At 33.8% G+C, this 18655-nt stretch overlaps 2 protein-coding genes across 2 annotated transcripts; one reads left to right on the top strand and one right to left on the bottom strand.

The window, feature by feature from the left end:
* The first annotated feature begins 695 nt into the window (after positions 1–695).
* Positions 696–6417, top strand: LOC139855700 (putative UDP-glucuronate:xylan alpha-glucuronosyltransferase 4). The gene is made up of 2 exons (XM_071844948.1): positions 696–1419; positions 5397–6417. The coding sequence occupies exons 1-2, from the start codon at positions 696–698 to the stop codon at positions 6290–6292; spliced, it is 1620 nt and encodes a 539-aa protein (XP_071701049.1). The 3' UTR covers positions 6293–6417.
* Positions 6418–6887: 470 nt separating this feature from the next.
* Positions 6888–17713, bottom strand: LOC139855699 (cullin-associated NEDD8-dissociated protein 1-like). Its single transcript, XM_071844947.1, has 28 exons — positions 17502–17713; positions 16875–16954; positions 16626–16795; positions 15816–16026; positions 15556–15721; positions 15336–15465; positions 14783–14897; positions 14543–14700; positions 14322–14445; positions 14039–14089; positions 13882–13964; positions 13661–13745; positions 13441–13542; positions 13232–13330; positions 12924–13034; positions 12622–12846; positions 11694–11786; positions 11446–11567; positions 10931–11093; positions 10606–10845; positions 9892–10140; positions 9603–9779; positions 9085–9231; positions 8861–8977; positions 8210–8378; positions 7735–7812; positions 7512–7650; positions 6888–7282 (listed from the first exon to the last, which is right to left on the bottom strand). The coding sequence occupies exons 2-28, from the start codon at positions 16908–16910 to the stop codon at positions 7186–7188; spliced, it is 3657 nt and encodes a 1218-aa protein (XP_071701048.1). The 5' UTR covers positions 16911–16954; positions 17502–17713; the 3' UTR covers positions 6888–7185.
* Between the last annotated feature and the right edge of the window lie 942 nt (positions 17714–18655).

The following is an 18655-nucleotide window of genomic DNA, read 5'->3' on the forward strand; positions in this document are numbered from 1 at the left end:
AAAGGTTATGGTTTGTTTTAAAATCGAATGCAGTCTTTGAAAAACGTCTCGTATAGAGGTCAAAACCTCGCAACGAAATCAATTAATATGGAACGTTTATAATCGATATGAACGGGACATTTCAGGTGGGGAGGTCTCAAGTTCGAGTCCCTTCCCTTAAAAATATTCATGAGATTTATTTCCTGAAAGCCGAATTGCCCCGGGGAAGGTTTACCGACCCGTATTCAGGACCAGGTTCGCCCGCCTGCCCCTCGGGATGGTATAAGGTTCGGATCCCTGTAATGCGGTTCGGGTTTCCTGCACGAAAGCGCGTGCGTGCGTGGCAAATGAGAGTATTTGATGCCAACAACTTGTCTTTCAAAAAATATATATATTATTTCTAACGATCGGTTTTAAACAAATTTTTAGGAGCTCATGTTGGTGTTTTATCGATTATTTATCAATCGAAGTTAAAATGATTCTAATAGAAGGCTCATAATCTATGCGTTAGTATTCAATATTAATGTTTTCGGCACAAATGTTATCAGTAATAAAGGATTTTTATTGTACTTATATTATACATTTAGTAAGTATCAATATTAACTTTATCGACTACTAAATTATATAAATGTCGTGCAACGCACGAGCGCCATAAAACTATTATTATTATATAATAATATATAAACACCAAGCTACAAAGAGACGTGAAAATCAGCATGGCATCAAAGTCATTGTTTTCAAAGCGAAAACCTTTTCCCCTTTTCATTTTTCTCCTAATTTGTTTCATATTTACACTTTTGATCCACACAACCACTTATTACAATCTCCATCCTGATAACGACGAACCGCTAGCCACATCCACTCGGCGTCTTAACACCATAGTACCACCACCATATTGGTACGAAAAACTCCAATTCTTGATCAAAACCCGCTCAGATAAGTTAAAAATCGGGCTAGTCAACATTGATCACGTTGACAATGCCCGATTCAATAGCTCATCTGATTTAATCACAATAAATTTCCAAAAAGTAGATAAAAATAGCAAATGGGAAGATTTATTCCCCGAGTGGGTGGACGAGGATGGAAAGTATGGTCCCATGAAGTGCCCGAATATCCCTATGCCAAATTCGTACGACAAAGTGGACGTGGTGGTGGCTCGGGTTCCTGAGGGTGTTAGAGATGTGTTTAGGTTGCAAGTAAATTTAGTTGTGGCTAATGTATTGGTGAATAGTGGGTTAGGAAAAGGTGGTGAATATAAGGAGGTTTATGTTGTGTTTATTGGGTGGTCAAGACCAATGTGGGAAATATTTAGGTGCGATGATATAATTTGGGAAGAAAGTGAATACATGATCTATAAACCAGATTTAAAGAGGCTTAAAGAAAAGGTGAATTTGCCTGTTGGTTCTTGCATGATTTCATCACCATCTTCACAACAAAATGGTAATTTTTTATTTCGTTGATTATTTTTGAACTAGTCTTCTTTGTTACAATTGTGACTCTTGCTTACTTCTCTTTTAATTGCTTTATTACGTAAACAAATTTGTTTTGTTTCTAGTCAATTAGATATGCATTATTTTGATTATGATATATCAAATACGAATACATCATACAGATAACATTGACAATTCACATTATTAAAGACTTAGAAGTTTCCATATAATGAAATAGCTAGGATTAATGACAATATGCGGTTATATATATATATATATATATATATATATATATATATATATATATATATATATATATATATATACTAGTGAAATGACCCGTGCAACCACGAGTTTGTTTAAACGAAACAGTTTAATGATATGTTTTATGTATTAAGTGAACATAAATGCTAAAGTCATTTAGTTTAATGACCCGTGAAATCACAGAGTCCGAACTCGTCAGCTGAATATTTCATCAAACACCTAAAATGCATATTAAACAATCCACATATAATCATAAGAGATAATATTGATTGTCATTTTTTTTAAAAGTGTAAATTAAAATATAAATTTAGTCATGGTTTCCTTCTGCCTAGCTTTTATACCTTCTCGTACTCAATTCAAAATAATTAATTAAAATAATTCAAAATTATTTAATTTTAATAAGTAAAATAATTATTAATAAGATTTAATAGTAATAATTAATTAATAAGATTTAATTTCAATTTAATATTATTTAACTTAATGACATCACCCACCATGCTTAGATTTTTTTCTTTTGTTTTTTAATTTTTTTTTTAAAAAAAAAGAATTATTCTAATAATGACATCATCATTATAGGATTTTAATAGAATATATATATATATATATATATATATATATATATATATATATATATATATATATATATATATATATATATATATATATATATATATATATATATATATATATATATATATATATATATATATATAGAGAGAGAGAGAGAGAGAGAGAGAGAGAATAGCACTTGTGAGAACATTATCATTTTAACTTTCGGTGAGAAGAAATATTGATCAGTCAATTAATTCAAATCAAAAACATTTACGAAAAAAATAAGATAAAACGGCAGAGATTATTTTGAATTTTTTAAAAAGATGTGGTCCATAATTGTTCTCAACAATATAAAAAATGATTAGTTAATTTAGATCTATATATAGGAATATATAATTATATGAAATGATATGAGATACCACTACATCAAATCATATAATGTTTATAATATTTGATTGTATTTGGAGGACCACCTCACTAATTTGACAGTGGTTGTTTGAGATATAAAATAATGGACTTTTATATACGTTAAATTTTTTAAAACACGAAATAAATAATAATTTAAAAGACGTAATCAATATAAAAAAACTTTGAGACTAAATTGTTAGATAAATGAATTTTCTCATTTAATTGTTACAAAATATATAATTGAATGGTTATTATAGACGATATTCAAAATTTTAGACCCTTTTAAAATTTCGAAAGTTAGTGCGACTTACAATTTACAAATGTTTAAGAGAGACGCCTCTGATAATCTGCTAATTTATTCATTTCATCACTTTAAGTGTATGATATGGCCGTCTACTAAGGTACTTAGGTATGTAAAAGATTGGGCATATTTATTTAATGGAATTTGTTAAAAGTTGACTTCTCTTGGGAGTATACTATTTGATTGTTTTAGCCATTTCCCTATTTGCACTTTAATTCTTATTAAAGAAACTGCATTAAATAAGAATAGCTCCAACAATCCCAAGTTAAGTGTAATAAACTTGAGCGACACTAAATACAGTCTTTAACTCTTTATAGATAAGATTTGCAAATGTTTAAATGTTTTTGGGATAGTAGATCACGATTCTTCTGATTTATAAACGACTGCATCTGTTTTATGTTTGTACAAAAGTGGATACCTTTTTATAATACCACAAATTCATATACAACATACAAAATAGCATTTCCGATATTTTTAGACGTGTAGACATTCTTTAGACGTGTGGAATCGAGTTTATAAGTGGTGGAATCTTGGCACTTGGTCTCCTTCAAGCATTTCCGATATTCTTCATGGAAAATCGCCGCATGCCATGTCTTCTCTCGGTAAAAAAATTTGGCAAGCCGTCGAATGGGTGTGTGCATATTACCTATGGAAGAGTAGAAATTCGTTGGTGTTTCAAAATATTTCTACGAGGACGGCTCCGATGTTATTGAATGATATTCAAGTGAAGTCTTTCGAATGGATCTCGGGTAGGCTCAAAGGAAAAAATATCGACTGGTGCACTTGGATCACAAATCCTTCTATGTATTTAGATATGTAAATTCGTGTGGTTTGTTTTTTCGTATGGGTTGCAATCTTTGCACCCTTAGTTGTATTTCGTGTTCCTTTGGCTCAGCCTTGCCTTTGTTTGGTCGAGGCCCTTCAGTTGTTCCTTTTTTCTGTTTTTTAAAATGTTTTCATTGCTTTTAAAGAAAAAAAAAAATTACATACAAAATAGCAACAACAACAACAACAACAAAAAAAAAAAAAAAAAAAAAAATAATAATAATAATCAGTATGAGTTATAAAATTGAAATTTACTAGTGGACAGATAATGAGTCTCGATATATGTATACCCGCAGTCGAAGTTGTAAAAGGTGTTAATCGGTGACCAGTGGGGGTATTTTGTATGGGCTTATCGGCCAAGTCAAATACTAGTCGGACATTGAGCAACTTTAAATTTAATTATATTTGACTTCCACCAAATAAATCCGACTTCAAACTAATATATCGACATTGACTTACTAAATTAAACTTTCGATAACTTAGTCGAATAAATCATCAAATTGGAGACTAGTCAAATTACTTCAAAATCTCAACTAGTCAAGCACTAGTCGGTCTAGTCAGGACTTTTACCAACGTGTTCGGACTAAATATGTCTCCATGTATATCAACTGGCTTAAGATACAATCATTTATATTGTTAAACATTTTAATGATAATTTATAGTGTTGTCATTAACAAAACCCTTGATTAAAACTAAAGGGGGTCTATATTAACATGGAGTAGCTTTATAGACTATGCATATGTACAAGTTTGATGGATAAAGAATATGTATGTTATTTATACTGGTTCATGAATAGGCAAGTAAAATGAAGGTTACAAGTTCATTATCTTAGGTTTTGGGCTAATTTAGAAGGGACAATCGCCCCTTAAAAAGTGAAATTGTTCAAAATACACTTTTTTTTAAGGCTTCAAACAAAATACATTTTTTTAAAAAAATTATCTTTTTACTCCATTCAGTAGACGGAATTTCTGTCTACCACCTTTATCTGTCGTCTACTACCATTTTTACAAAGTAGTAGACAGTAACAATAAGGTAGTAGACAGTGAGAACAAAGCAGTAGACAGCCAATTACAAGGTAGCTGACCGTCTACTGCCTTGTTGTTATTGTCTACTACCTTGTTGTAGGTGTCGACACCAATAATACATGTCAGTCGTCACCTACAACAAGGTAGTAGACAGTAACAACATGGCAGTAGACGGTCAGCTACCTTGTAATTGGCTGTCTACTGCTTTGTTCTCACTGTCTACTACCTTGTTGTTACTGTCTACTACTTTGTAAAAATGGTAGTAGACGACAGATAAAAGTGGTAGACAGAAATCCCGTCTACCGAATGGTGTAAAAAGGCAATTTTTTTTTAAAAAGTATATTTTGTTTGAAGCCTTGAAGAAAAAAAAAAGTGTATTTTCATCAATTTCCCCGTTAAAAATTACTGAATAAAATTATAGGAAAAAGGTACTTTTTAAAGGTTATTAGTGATTCTTTTAAGAATTCTCTCTAAAAATTACTGAATAAAATTATAGGAAAAAGGTACTTTTTAAAGGTTATTAGTGATTCTTTTAAGAATTCTCTCCCTCAAAATAATAGAAAAACAAGAGTATAATTTCATGACCTGTATTTACAATGTGTCGATTTTCAGGTAGATTGATGTCAAACATATACAAACCACGAGAGGCGTATGTAACTGTTCTACACTCGTCCGAAACGTACGTTTGTGGTGCAATCGCTTTAGCACAAAGCATTCTACAAACTAACTCAACAAAAGACCTAATTCTACTAGTCGACGATTCTATATCCCCTAAATCCATTCGAGGACTAAAAGCTGCAGGATGGAAGATCAAGCGTATTCAACGTATAAAAAGTCCTCATGCGAAAAAAGGAGCATACAACGAGTATAACTATAGCAAGCTTCGAATATGGCAACTCATTGAGTACGACAAAGTTATATTTATAGACGCGGATTTAATAGTTTTGAAGAACTTAGACGAGTTCTTTAACTATCCGCAGCTTTCGGCTGTTGGAAATGATAGGTATTTGTTCAACTCGGGTGTCATTTTAATCGAACCATCGCAATGTATGTTTAATTCCCTAATGGAAAAGATAGATACTTTAGCATCATATAATGGAGGCGATCAAGGTTTTCTTAACGAAGCGTTTACATGGTGGCATAGGTTACATTCGAAGGTAAATCATCTAAAAGTTTTTCAAGGTACGAAAAACAGAAAACGTCAAGTCCCTGATGATTTATACACAATTCATTATTTGGGGTTGAAGCCATGGACGTGTTATAAGGATTATGATTGTAATTGGGATATGTTGAATCGTAGACGATTTGCTAGTGATTCGGCTCATAAAAAGTGGTGGAGCGTTTATGAAACGATGCCTAGTAAGTTGAGGCCGTTTTGTGGGTTGACGAAACAAATGGATGCACGGATAAGAAAGTGGAGAGGGATAGCGAAGAATTCGGGTCTTAGTGATGACCATTGGAAGATAAAGGTTAAAGATAAGAGACAGATATTGCATACAATATTATAACATGTTACAATAGCTATAAGATGAATATATAATATATAAATATACATGTGTGCAGTCTCATTCTTAGTTTACTATGCTATCAGTTTTGTAACTAAATCATTAAGAACTACAGAATGACCATTAACTATAAGCAAGATGATTTTGAATCTGATCTTGATTCATGTTATTGTTAAAAATTAAGATTTGATTGGATTGAGGTGGATGCGATTTGATTGAGAATTTTGTTAAAAGATTACGGTTTGTGAAGGATTGTGAAGATGAAATTTATGAAAAAAATCATAAAAGACTCCTTTAGCCTTCATGTGCAACTCATGACTGGATTTAACAAGAAACTTAACGATATCTGGACGGAGGGATGATCCACAAAAAAAAAAACTTAGGGACAAGGCGCGGAATTATGGAGGATCCGCCTAATTATGCCAAAAGAAACAATCAAAACTTCAGGCAATATTTGAGTTCACCTAAGAACTATTCATGTTCTGAGAAGAAAAAGAGTATAAAATTGCGTAATGTTTTGTTTAAAATATGGTTGTTGAGTCTCATATCGGGTACCTTGGATAGAAAACGTGTCAGTATTGTATTGGTTCATCGCACGGGCTGTAAATATATGATGAATACATGGAGAATCGAAATAATGTCATGAGCAGAATATAAGATGTCTTGTTTCTCATATCATTCTCCCATTAAAACCAGTTGACAACTAATAGGGACCAAAATCAAGTCCTGTGTCAAAGTTAAATCAACATAATACAAAACCAAAATCCAGACAAGGCAAAATTTAACATGTACTATACGAATGAAGTTATACCCCCAGTCATATTTTGCAACTTCATAAAACATTCATTCAAGCCCGACATGTTCTCACCTTGGTCCCACTGTATTGAACCCATTGTTCACTCGTTGCGGATGGAACAATATTTCTCCCACAGTGATGGTGCTTTCGCTATTTCAGCCATCAGATTCTTGAACTTATGGCTGCAATCTCCTCCACTGCAAAGTGAACAACTGGTTATGAGTAGACGTAGCAATTTTGACCCATTTGAAGATATATTTGTTTTCAGTTATTTTTCTCTAACGGGTCAAATTGGTCAAGTTAAAAGATTAAACAAAAAGAAAACGACTCAGATGAGAAAGTCACCTTTAAATTAAACTATTAAAAACTTAACAATAAACATTAAAAATAAATGGATATAAACTATAATAGAGATGAGGGTCACACCTGATACGATTCAAAGAAGCAATAGCTCTAAGTGCACTCCTAATCATGTCCTCATTACGATCAACTTCTTGCTTTACAGCATCTTGCTTTGGCCTGAAAGTAACACTTTTCTGGAGTGGGTCCACTAATGAATCTAAAACTGTCAAAACACAAACATCGATGGTATTAGATTAATATCAAAATGCATGTAAACAGTCAAACAATAAAGAAAAAAAGTACTAACCTGCTAGCACGGCTGAAGGACACTTGTCAGCAAGTTTTGAGAGGATGAGATGGCACGGCATCTTAACATCATAATGATCTGTGATGACAAATGATAAAGGTATTAAAACACTATTAAGGCAATGACCCATATTAGTATTAGAGGTAGGAATCTAAACCCATTGTATCATTGATGGGTACACCGGTCAAGGTTCACCCTGAGTGTATTATCAATGTATACAAACACCTAAATCGCCTCATCCAAAAAATGATAGAATTCTGGATACGAAGTGTTTCGGGTCAACCCAGCCTGGATTTACTTGTACAAGAGATCACCCATTATGAGTTATGACCAAATTCCGCAACCCACCCACTTCGCGAACAAGTAATTATCGACTCTTGAGTATGAACTTGATGTTAGTTCTTGTTTAGAGTCTACAATAGTTTCAAAATCCAATAAAAGTAGAATTATAGATGAGAGATCATCATGCGCTCACCATCAAGACCAGATTTAAGGTAAGGCACAATGAAAGATGATGGGTTCAACTGATCAAGACAATTGTCAAGCAATGTATCTACACATTCAAAAGCTGCTTTTCTCAACTCAAGACCATCATCAACTGTATGCTTAAAAGGTCCAAGGTCGACAGTTCGAATCAGTTCTTTCTGCACAAACATAATGAAGTCAACATATAATAAACAAATAAGCAATTGATGAAAACAAAAGATTAGTAAGAGAAAGCTTTGGGCAGTTTATCAATCAAAATCACTAAAATTTGCATAAATGGTAGGATACTCTCGCAAGATAACTTTAGGAAAGCTCATATTACTAGTTAAAAACTCATTGGCATAATAACAAACAATTGATTATTTTGATTGGTTTCCACAAGACTAACCTATTTTTGTCTTTACTTAGAGAAATTTTATATATTTAGATACTTGTATGTTGAATAATGTGCCCAGTCAGATTTTGCGACTTTTCTGTTACAGATTTCAAACCTCACTAGTTTACAGAAGCTTAACAAAGATGAATCTTATTACAAAATTCAGCATTTTACCATGTAACATTAGGCAGCCCAACCAATTCTCTCATCCTTAAACATAAGTTGATTTTCCTTTAATAAGTGAAAGGAATATATAAACATTACCTTAATAACTGTCTGATCATAAAGAAGTGGCAAAAGTTCTGGAAGAAGGCCCTTGACGAGGTTTGGCTTGTTGTGACCAGCTATACTCAAAGCCAAAACAGCTGCACGCCTAACATGCTGCCCATTTTCATTAAGATTCAATCATCAATCACTTGTACATGTGTTTTTTAGGAAATTTATAATATAACCCAAATCTCTACAATCAAGAAAATAAGCTCACTTACCCGGTCCTGATCCTTAATAAGCATGAGGAATGAAGAAATCTCAGGGTACAAAACCGAATCAATCTTCTCGGGTCTTTCAACTATAGAATACTTCACAGCAACAACTACTGTTGCTCTGGTGAATGCCGCAGGACTCGTTGTTCGCTCCTACGGAAACAATTAAACGAAAATGAGCTTCAATATGTTGTGTATAAAGTAAACATTCCTCATCGGGTCCAATTTACATTATGCTTGATCTAATACAAGTCAGCAGGTGCCCAAAGTCTACTTTTAATATTAACAGCATCTTAAATCCTTCAATTCAGTTTCTAAGTTTGTAGCAAATGCTGCTTTTGTGATCATAATAAAAACTAACTACTGGGTAAAAAATTTACAAATGGAAAAAGGAGTGTTTACGGATTAGGCCAACCTTGTGCGGAACATTTCAACTCATACCTAACATGACACTATTTGACCCGTTGACTACCCACATCTAAGTTTAGCCCATAATAAAACAATATAGAAAGCTTATAGTATACCTTGAGAGCAGGAACAAGTTTTGAAGGCTTAATAAGAGCAATTTTTCCAAGACACTCTGCTACCACATTACGAACACCCTCTTCCTCACTTTCACAATGGTTGAATAGCAAATTGAGTATCTTTTCAACGCTAGAATCTTGAAATTCTGCTTTATCAACAGATTGTCTCACTATAACCTGTTAAAAAAGTTAAATTGCCTTGAGTAAAGCGATGGTTTAAGCCTTTATTCTCGTTATTTTTTATGTCAATAGAGATTCTAGCTACACGGAAACACGAGTTAGCAAATACCTCTTTCAAAGAATGGAGCAAAAGATACTGCTTTTTCTGCTGATTATCGATTTGGTTCAAGATAAAAGGCAGATACTTGGGTAGATTCCCGACAGCAATATTGCCAAGAGCATAAGAAGCTGCAGATTTTATTTCTTCGAATGGAGATTGAAAAGATTCAATGATTATGTTTTCTATGTGTGCATGTGAGCTCAAATCTTTTCTTCTCCCAATTTCACCCAAACATAGCAAGGCTAGGTGTTGTTTAGCCTGAGATAAAAACGAATAGCATTAAGACAACATCGCAAAACAGATATCACACTGCAAAAGCAGAAAAATGTTCATAATTAGCCAAATAGCATCTTAAAAGGGTATTTTAATGTGCAAAGATTAGAATTTAGTCAAACACGACAAACACTCAGAATGTTGGATTCTTAGATATGATATAAAATTTATCAAAAAGATAAAAAAGAAGAAAAATTAGTACTGTATTATCTAAGATCAAATGAGGTATGTTGAATGCTACGACATTTAATAGTACTATTATATGTGCCTCTCTAGCATTAGCGTACCTATTGGAGATTAATAAATAAATTTTTTGTACTTTCTTTATATAGTGGATTGTGAACAGCATATCACCACTAGGCCCATTTTACATTGTTACCAGGCTCGAAATGCAAGCTTCATAAAAAGCATCTCAATTACCATTTAATAAGACAAAGGTGAGAAACGTACCGAGTTAGAAGTAGTATCAGCTTTCAAGATATCTGTAAGCATCTTTACAGTAGACGAGCATTTGTTGTCACCTGCAGCAAGGCAGAGTACAGCAACACACTGCGCTATCGAAAACAAAGCTTGTTTTGCAATACCACCCGATTGAGGAGACGGTTTAGCACTTGAAAGAAGAGATTCCAGAAGAGCATCAAAACTCGTGTTTGCAGAGTAAACCAAAGTAGCAAAAAAGTTTTGCAAAGCCTACAAGGTTACAAACAATGAATTTCGATTTAGAAAAATTATCATTCACGAAAATAGAAATCCATCAATTAGATTGAGGTGGTACCAAGAGGGCCTGTCCTTGAAGTAATGCACTTTTGACAACAGCCAGAGCCTGGGGAAGAACTTTATTTCTAACGGTCAAACCGACAGTTGGACCCGACCTACGGTCTGACATCAGCGTACAGCAGAGTTCAAGAGCAAGAGCAGTCATATGCAAGTCGGAATCACTGGTGAGTAAGACACAAAAAAAGTGCAAATTAGTTTGCAGATTAGTAGGATACATGTGCTAAAATGGGTGCATCGTACAGTGAGGTATGTGGGTTCAGGCTCATACTCAAGTTTTATAAATAAACGATGTATACATAATACAAAATTAAATTATTCGAAAAATCTATGAAGTTCTAAGCAAGTAAATACCTCAGTTCACTTTTGACCCGTTTGCCAGTTAGATATATAATGATGACCCAAATCAACTTTTTTAAGTAATTGGTTCAGAAATTACCACCTCTACTAGATATATAGTGCATTAAGACATTCGACAAGCACATGAAACAATTTCAGAAAGTCTAAGTGGCAAACCTGATCAAAGTTGAAAGTTCCACAATGATAACTTCATAAGCAGCAGATCCAATTTTATCACCATAGGCAACAATTAATGTGTTTAATGTACCCAGTGTTGCCTGCCTTAATGCTCGATTAGCCTATTGTTCACACAAACGCACACACACACAAGAAGATCAATCAAGATTCATGTTTTGCTCCAACGTTCGTTACATAAGAAACAGTACCCTTAAAACTTAGATATTTAATAGTGGTGTTGCCTATACCTTGCGTAAAAATGCCGTTAGCTCCACAATAACATGTTCTAGCACACAAGAAAGGTCTAGGTGCAGCGGAGATGCAGCTATGACTGCAAAAGCCTGCAATAAATTTAAGAATAAGAAGAAAAAGACATGTAATTTCCTACTTGTATCCTATGGGAAACAAAACCGGCCTAACTATCTAATAAAAATGAACACTTGAAAAAGGATCCATTATACATATATTTAATTGTGGTAAATGGTGTCAACTTATGATTGGTTGACACCATGCGTTAATAGTAACTCTTTTTTCTTTTTTTTTTAAAACATGATTTGCCCAACACCCCTCAAACCACTAACCCAATACCATCCGGATCCCCTAACCCGCTCCACCAACCCGACCCGAATTCCCGATACTGTAGCTGCTACTGTAGCTACAGTACCTTTTCGGAACCAGCCCGCAGCGAAAGCGCGGGTCAAAAAACTAGTATTTTATCAATAACAGAAATGCATAAAACAAACCCATGAATCCATAATGCTTACAGGAGATACAAACGAGATTCTATTCACCTACTGAACTTCCATTAATCTCTTTGTAATACCATTTTGGGCAGCTTATGAGATAATCAAGCAAATAAAATTCTTATTTACTCGCACACAAATGTACAAATGTAGACTGAAAGTAATATACTACCAAAGTGAACATTCTAGTCGTATCTTTTTTATTTAATATAGCAAAGAGGCATTTTAATTGACTTTAGAGATCTATTTCACTTCAGAAGTATATCTGATTTTAGTTAAGTACACTTCACAGGTCTATCTATCTAATTTTAGATATGCGGAAGGACATAAAATGTTTTAACAAAAGGAAGTGAAAAAATACTGAATCAGTACGTCTATGGGTAGAATTGTCAATTAATTTGTAGTAAACTTTAATGATGGCATTTAAACAAACCTTGACAGCAGTAAGTCTGGTTATCTCATTTCCCATTCGGTCAACAAGGACAGGAAGGCATGCAGGTAGTTGTGGTGTGAGATGATCACCGAAAGTTGACACAAGTAGTCCCATACAAGATATAGCGCATTCCTTGACCTCCTGGTCTTGGTCTTGGTTCGTTAAGCGTGACATGATAGCATTATATATTGGATGGACATACGGTTTGAAATCATAATCAGACACCTAAAAGAATCCGAAAATAATCTCAGGAATGTAACTGTAAAGAATCAAATTTTTTCATAACAGAAATGGAAAATAACCTGAATGTTTGGACGCACAACTCGAACTAGTTCACCGCATACTCTTAGTGCCTCAGCCGTAACTTTATAATATCGTTCACCAACGGCAGATAAAACAGGAGCAGAAATAGCCTATAAAAATATCATAATAAAATCAATTATCAAACTTTAGAGGAAATTTTTTATAAGATAACAAGTATCATACCCTGTAGTTTACAACAACAATAAACCTTCAATAGAAATAGCATGCAACTAGTTTTATGAATAATCTACAGTGAGATTCAATTGAAAATACAGCCAGAAAACCATTATAGTTTCTACAACATTACCTTAATGTATGGGTGAAAAACAGCAGGAGAATGAGATGATAAAACTAATCTCGTAAATATAAGAGCCTCGATCTTCAGGTTCGAAGTTGAAGATTTTTCCTAAAAGGAGAAACAATAAATAGACTTAAGCAAACAAACGTAATTTATACTATTTCGACAACCAAAAATAGTAAATTTCCAGAGGCATAATATGAAATAATATCACTCACACATAGTGCTTTCTCAATTCCAGGAATGAGCAATCCAATATGGTCAGCAAGGCAGTCAGGCAAAACAACGACAAGTTCTTTTAGAACGGAAAAGGCACCAATCTGGATACATAGCATTTATGACATCATAATAGGAATAAAGATCAATCATTTACAAAATAAATAACCTAAAAAAACAAAAGTGTACTGGTCACTGTAATAAACATTAACATTGACCTACCTTTGTCTTAATAGATTTTTCACGCAGCTGCCTGTTAATAGATTTAACAACCTTGGGAACTTCTTGCTTCAATGACCATCTGGGGCTACAAGATATGTGATGAATTTGGATTATAAGCTTTAATTAGTTTTTAAAACATAAAAGGTGGAAAGTGAATTTTGACATATTCAATGATATTAATAGTAAACTCTGGTCTAAAATATTATCCACGATTAACTTACCTTAGTTTGTCAATGTCAACCTGCCCCTTTGTGACATTTCCTGTTTGGCGTAGCAACTCGATAAAGGTGTTAAAAACATCCATCTGCGCAATATGGAACTCAACATCAGTAAAGCGATCACTTCATTATACGCAAGGTAAGTAAGTTTAACATGTACCTTGACATTTTCTTCCCTCTCTTTAAACCTGTCAATCAACTTTGGACAAGCCTGCATGACATTCACCCAAAACATCATTAAATTGCATATGCATATTGTCCTTGAATGCTAGTCAAGATGGTAACTAAAAAAATTAAAAATAAAATCAGTGTAGTAAAAAAGTAACTATTGATTCCATGGGCTGTAAATACCAAAAATATCATATAACTGTGAAAATATTTTGTTAACTAATGAACTTATGCCAAGAACCAACTACTCTTTTCAATAGATTAAGTAGTATTACTTCATTATATAGATTCGAGAGCATCTCGGGACGGGAAACAATGAGTGCAGCCAGGCACTTTGCAGCCGCCCTTCGAACTTTCCAGCTGGCATCTTCGTCGTCCGTATATTCATTGGCACTATCACTGCAAATCAACCAAGCAAGCACAACTCATTAGACCAACAATTGTCAATGAAAACCTTAATATATCCATATTAGAAAAGGCGCATTAGAAAACTTACTCGTCCTCTTCATCCTCATGGATTTCATCATCAGTATCCTCTTCCATATTATCAGTGAAGTTGGGATCATAACTAATATATTCCAAAGCAAGATGTAATATTTCATTACAGTAAGAGAAAATGTCCCTCGGGCATCGAAGCAAGAAACTTTCCAAAGCCTGCATCACAAAGTTGTAGGTAATTTTGGAAAATAAAAAATAAATTTTAATAATACATCAGAACAAACAACATAATGTTTACCTGCAAACTATACTCACGAAGCTCCTCATCATTCTCTGAAGCATTCATGCAATATTGAATAAGAATTGGAACTGTATCTCCAAGATGAGGACCAAATCGATAACCCACAGCTCGGCTAGCATATAAACAATTAATAACTTGTTAATTAATGAAGTAAAAGCAAACAACGAAAAAAGATGTGACCTTGGAACAAAACAGTTGCACACATAACTCTAACTACTTGGTTCTAAAACTACCATTAAAACACTTGAACAAGTACCCTTTTAAACAGTATCATAATCATAATTTTAGCTAGTTTTATTCTCTACGTGTGCATTTTGCCTATGCTACTAATTTAGAAAAAATTAAGACAGTATCGTGAGTTTAGCTTATTATTTCCTCTTAGGTTATCAAAGAGTGGTCACTGCATGCCATTTCACACATTCAGAAACCAGAAGTATTTGATAGATCTGAAGATACCCGGTAATGCAAAAGTGATACTAGAATACATTATGGTAGCAAGAAATTGCTGACCATTTAATCATCAAAAGAGAAGGTATATACACAAACAAACCTTATAGCCCCAATCATCTGTATGTTCGTGCGGATCAATTCGGATTTTGTTCCCTTGTTTTTTAAAAGCCGTACAACTTCAACTGTGGCCTTTGCTAACATATCATCTGATAGGCTTGAGGCTAGGGAAGCTACAACAAAGCAAAACAATTTAGTTCGATATCTTTAAAACACCAAAGCAGAAAGTAATGCCCATCCAAATTAACAGCCAATCTACTTACCAATACACGATACAGTCTTCTTTCTAACAGTAGCCTGATTAGAGCTTAACTGAGGCAATAGCGCACTTAACAGAGCTTCATGATCTGATGTCATCAAATTTCCAAACTTATGCAGGATGTCACACAAGATATCAAGGCATTCACATTTAATATCCGTCTTTATTGCCTAGGAAAAATAAACATATAATTCTCATGAGATGAAAACTCATATATCAACTGGACAAACAGAAACATTTGGTGGTAGTTTATCAACAACTCACAGGATTTGTAATTCCTCCTATCAACTTTGGAGAAACGGAAACAAGAACCGATTGTGCAACAGACGATGTAGGGATTTCAGAAAATATGGTCTTTAAAGCTATGCTTGCAATGTCCCGATGCTGATCTTTCCCATTCAGCAACTTACCACATAGCTTATCAGTCATCTCCAGTACCTGTGCCTCGTTGACCTTCTTTACCAGAGGAGCAAGACTAGATAACAAGTTATAGTGTCAAAAGGACTGGGTAAAAAAGAAAGCTTTCACTTGATAATCAACCAAAAAAACTCATTCATCATAGTAACAATATACACAGAAATTATATAAACTATAACTCTTCACCATAAGCCAAATTATAGGTATAACCTATAATCAAACACACATTAAATTAAAGTTATAAAAAGGTCAAGTTAGTGACATTAAAAGAACACAAACACCGGATCACGCACAGTAAACTAAGGACATGTGCAATAGGAGCAACAATACACAAAAACTACAACTCTTATGGTAAAGAGGTAGGAAAACGGGAGTGGCATAAGGCAAATGTTCATCCCTTTTTGACCATGTGTGTGTATGTGGCTGTCAATGTGGGTGCGACCGTGCAAGTACTCACGTGGGAGGGTGTGTGTGTGCAAGTAGTATGTGAACGAAATTATACATGCATATATTGTTCAAGAGAATACATTATGTTTACACGGTGTAGACCTACTAATAGTTGATCAACCAAGACAGCATGTGCACAAGCAAAAGTAACAATTTGTTTTAACAAGTGATTCATGGTAACTGATTATAATAGCAAGTTAACAGGCAAACCATTTGACAGCCAATCCAGACACGTCACCAGCTGCATCATCAAGCTGCTGTAGAACGGTATTAGACAATCTTATCTCCAGGTCACTATCAAGTTTAAAACCCTCTTTGTTTAATTCATTTAATAGATCAGATGTTGCCATATATCTGTAATCTTTATCTTTCCCCGTCATCTGCACAATAATCATTAATTCGTCAACACATGCGATTTACGATCTATTAAAGATAACAAAAAGAATCATAGCTTCTAACCTTCTCGAGGATACCAGGTATGGACGAATTTGCCATCTTTATACAGGTCTTTCACAAGATCTAACAATTACTATAGATACCTGTGAGAGTACATGAAAGATATAATCAGATGCGCAAACGCTTTCAAACACTTAACTATATAGACATACTAAAGCGCTTAAATTTTAACCACCAGAAACACAATGTACAATTTTCCTCAGCCTTTGACTTTAGGTACTATGGTGCTCGCAAATTACGAGTTATCCTTTGCAATAATCACTACAAATAATTCAAAATTTATAGGTATTAACCATAATCCTACTTAAACTTTAAAAACCAACGCTCACATTGGCTTCTTGACGAATCATTCTTACGTTTTCTTTACAAGAATAATACAGAATCATTAGATAAACCTAACTACTCCGACTTATACCTCCCTAAAACCCTAACTTATCTGCACATTGCAAAAAAGTCCCAAAAGTTAAACCTAATTAATCAGAAAGTTTAAACCCTAACTCCGTTAAATACTTGTATTGCCCAGATATAAAGTCGCATTAAACAAAACAATAGAAAAAACTATTATTGAACTTATTTTTCGATATTAATATATAAGAATTAATAATAATCATCAGCGTTGGACTAACTTACTTTTTAAAAGAACGAATACAGTGTGTTGTCGGAAGGCGGTGGCGTACGGCGGAGTAGAGTGGGTGAGTCCGGCAGGAGGAAGGGCTAGAGGGTGGGCAGATGAAGGAAGGGTACGGTGAAATTTATTTGAGGTGTAGATTACGATCGCAGTATCTAATTCTCCGGTTAATACTCCGTAAATCAGATCTCTATATATCTCTATCTCTATAAATAGATAATTAGAATTCGATATTGATATTGATATCGATATCGATAAACGGACTTAAAAGATTTAATTATAAATAGTTAAATAGTTAAATGCCAAAAAAGGTCCGGAATAAGTCCCTGTGATAATGTCCGTTAAGTATGGACGTTAGCAGTGTTGCAAAAAACCCGTTTACTCACCGTTTAATTCCCGATTAATCATTGTTAAGGGCAGTCCGTTCCGATTTTTGAAAATCCGTTTAATTAGTTGGTCAATGTCGATTGATGGGTAATCAAATTTGGTAATCAAAGTTGGTCAAAGTCAAAATTGGTCAACATTTTAACATGAAGTTGAACTAGAATTTTAAAAATTTTGAACAAAATAAACACTTTTAGACAATTATGTTAAACTTTATGTTTATATTTATGATTTTATTCTATATTTTCACATATAATTTTTGAAATTTAATATTTTAATATAAATAGTACAATCCGATTAATCCCCGATTAATCCCCGAATTTTCGATTAATCCTTCCAAACTCCCGACCGATTAATCCCCGAATAGCGAATTTTGCAACCTTGGACGTTAGTATCAATCTCGTGCTAGTCACGTGATTTTAAAAACCCTTTGCTATATCAGAATAAACCATAATTCCCCAAATTCCATTCGATTTCGTTCCAGACCCAAAATAGAACCCTAATTCCATTCGTTTTCGTTCCAGATCCAAAATTCCCCAAATCAATGGTTGTGTATTGTGTTTGTGGGGGCTCGTCCATTATTCTTATTTCATCGACATCAAAGAATCCTTGTCAAAGGTTTTATTGCTGTGCCCATAAAGTAAGCTTGTTCAATAAAAAATAATTTCGTATTATTAATTTGGATATAATTAAGATGTTAATTTATATTCTTCATGATGGTAAGAGTTGTGGTTTCATTGGATGGTAGATCCTCCAATTGAAGATATGTTAC

This window comes from Rutidosis leptorrhynchoides, chromosome 6 (assembly GCF_046630445.1).
Source record: "Rutidosis leptorrhynchoides isolate AG116_Rl617_1_P2 chromosome 6, CSIRO_AGI_Rlap_v1, whole genome shotgun sequence".
NCBI classification, from domain to species: domain Eukaryota; kingdom Viridiplantae; phylum Streptophyta; class Magnoliopsida; order Asterales; family Asteraceae; genus Rutidosis; species Rutidosis leptorrhynchoides.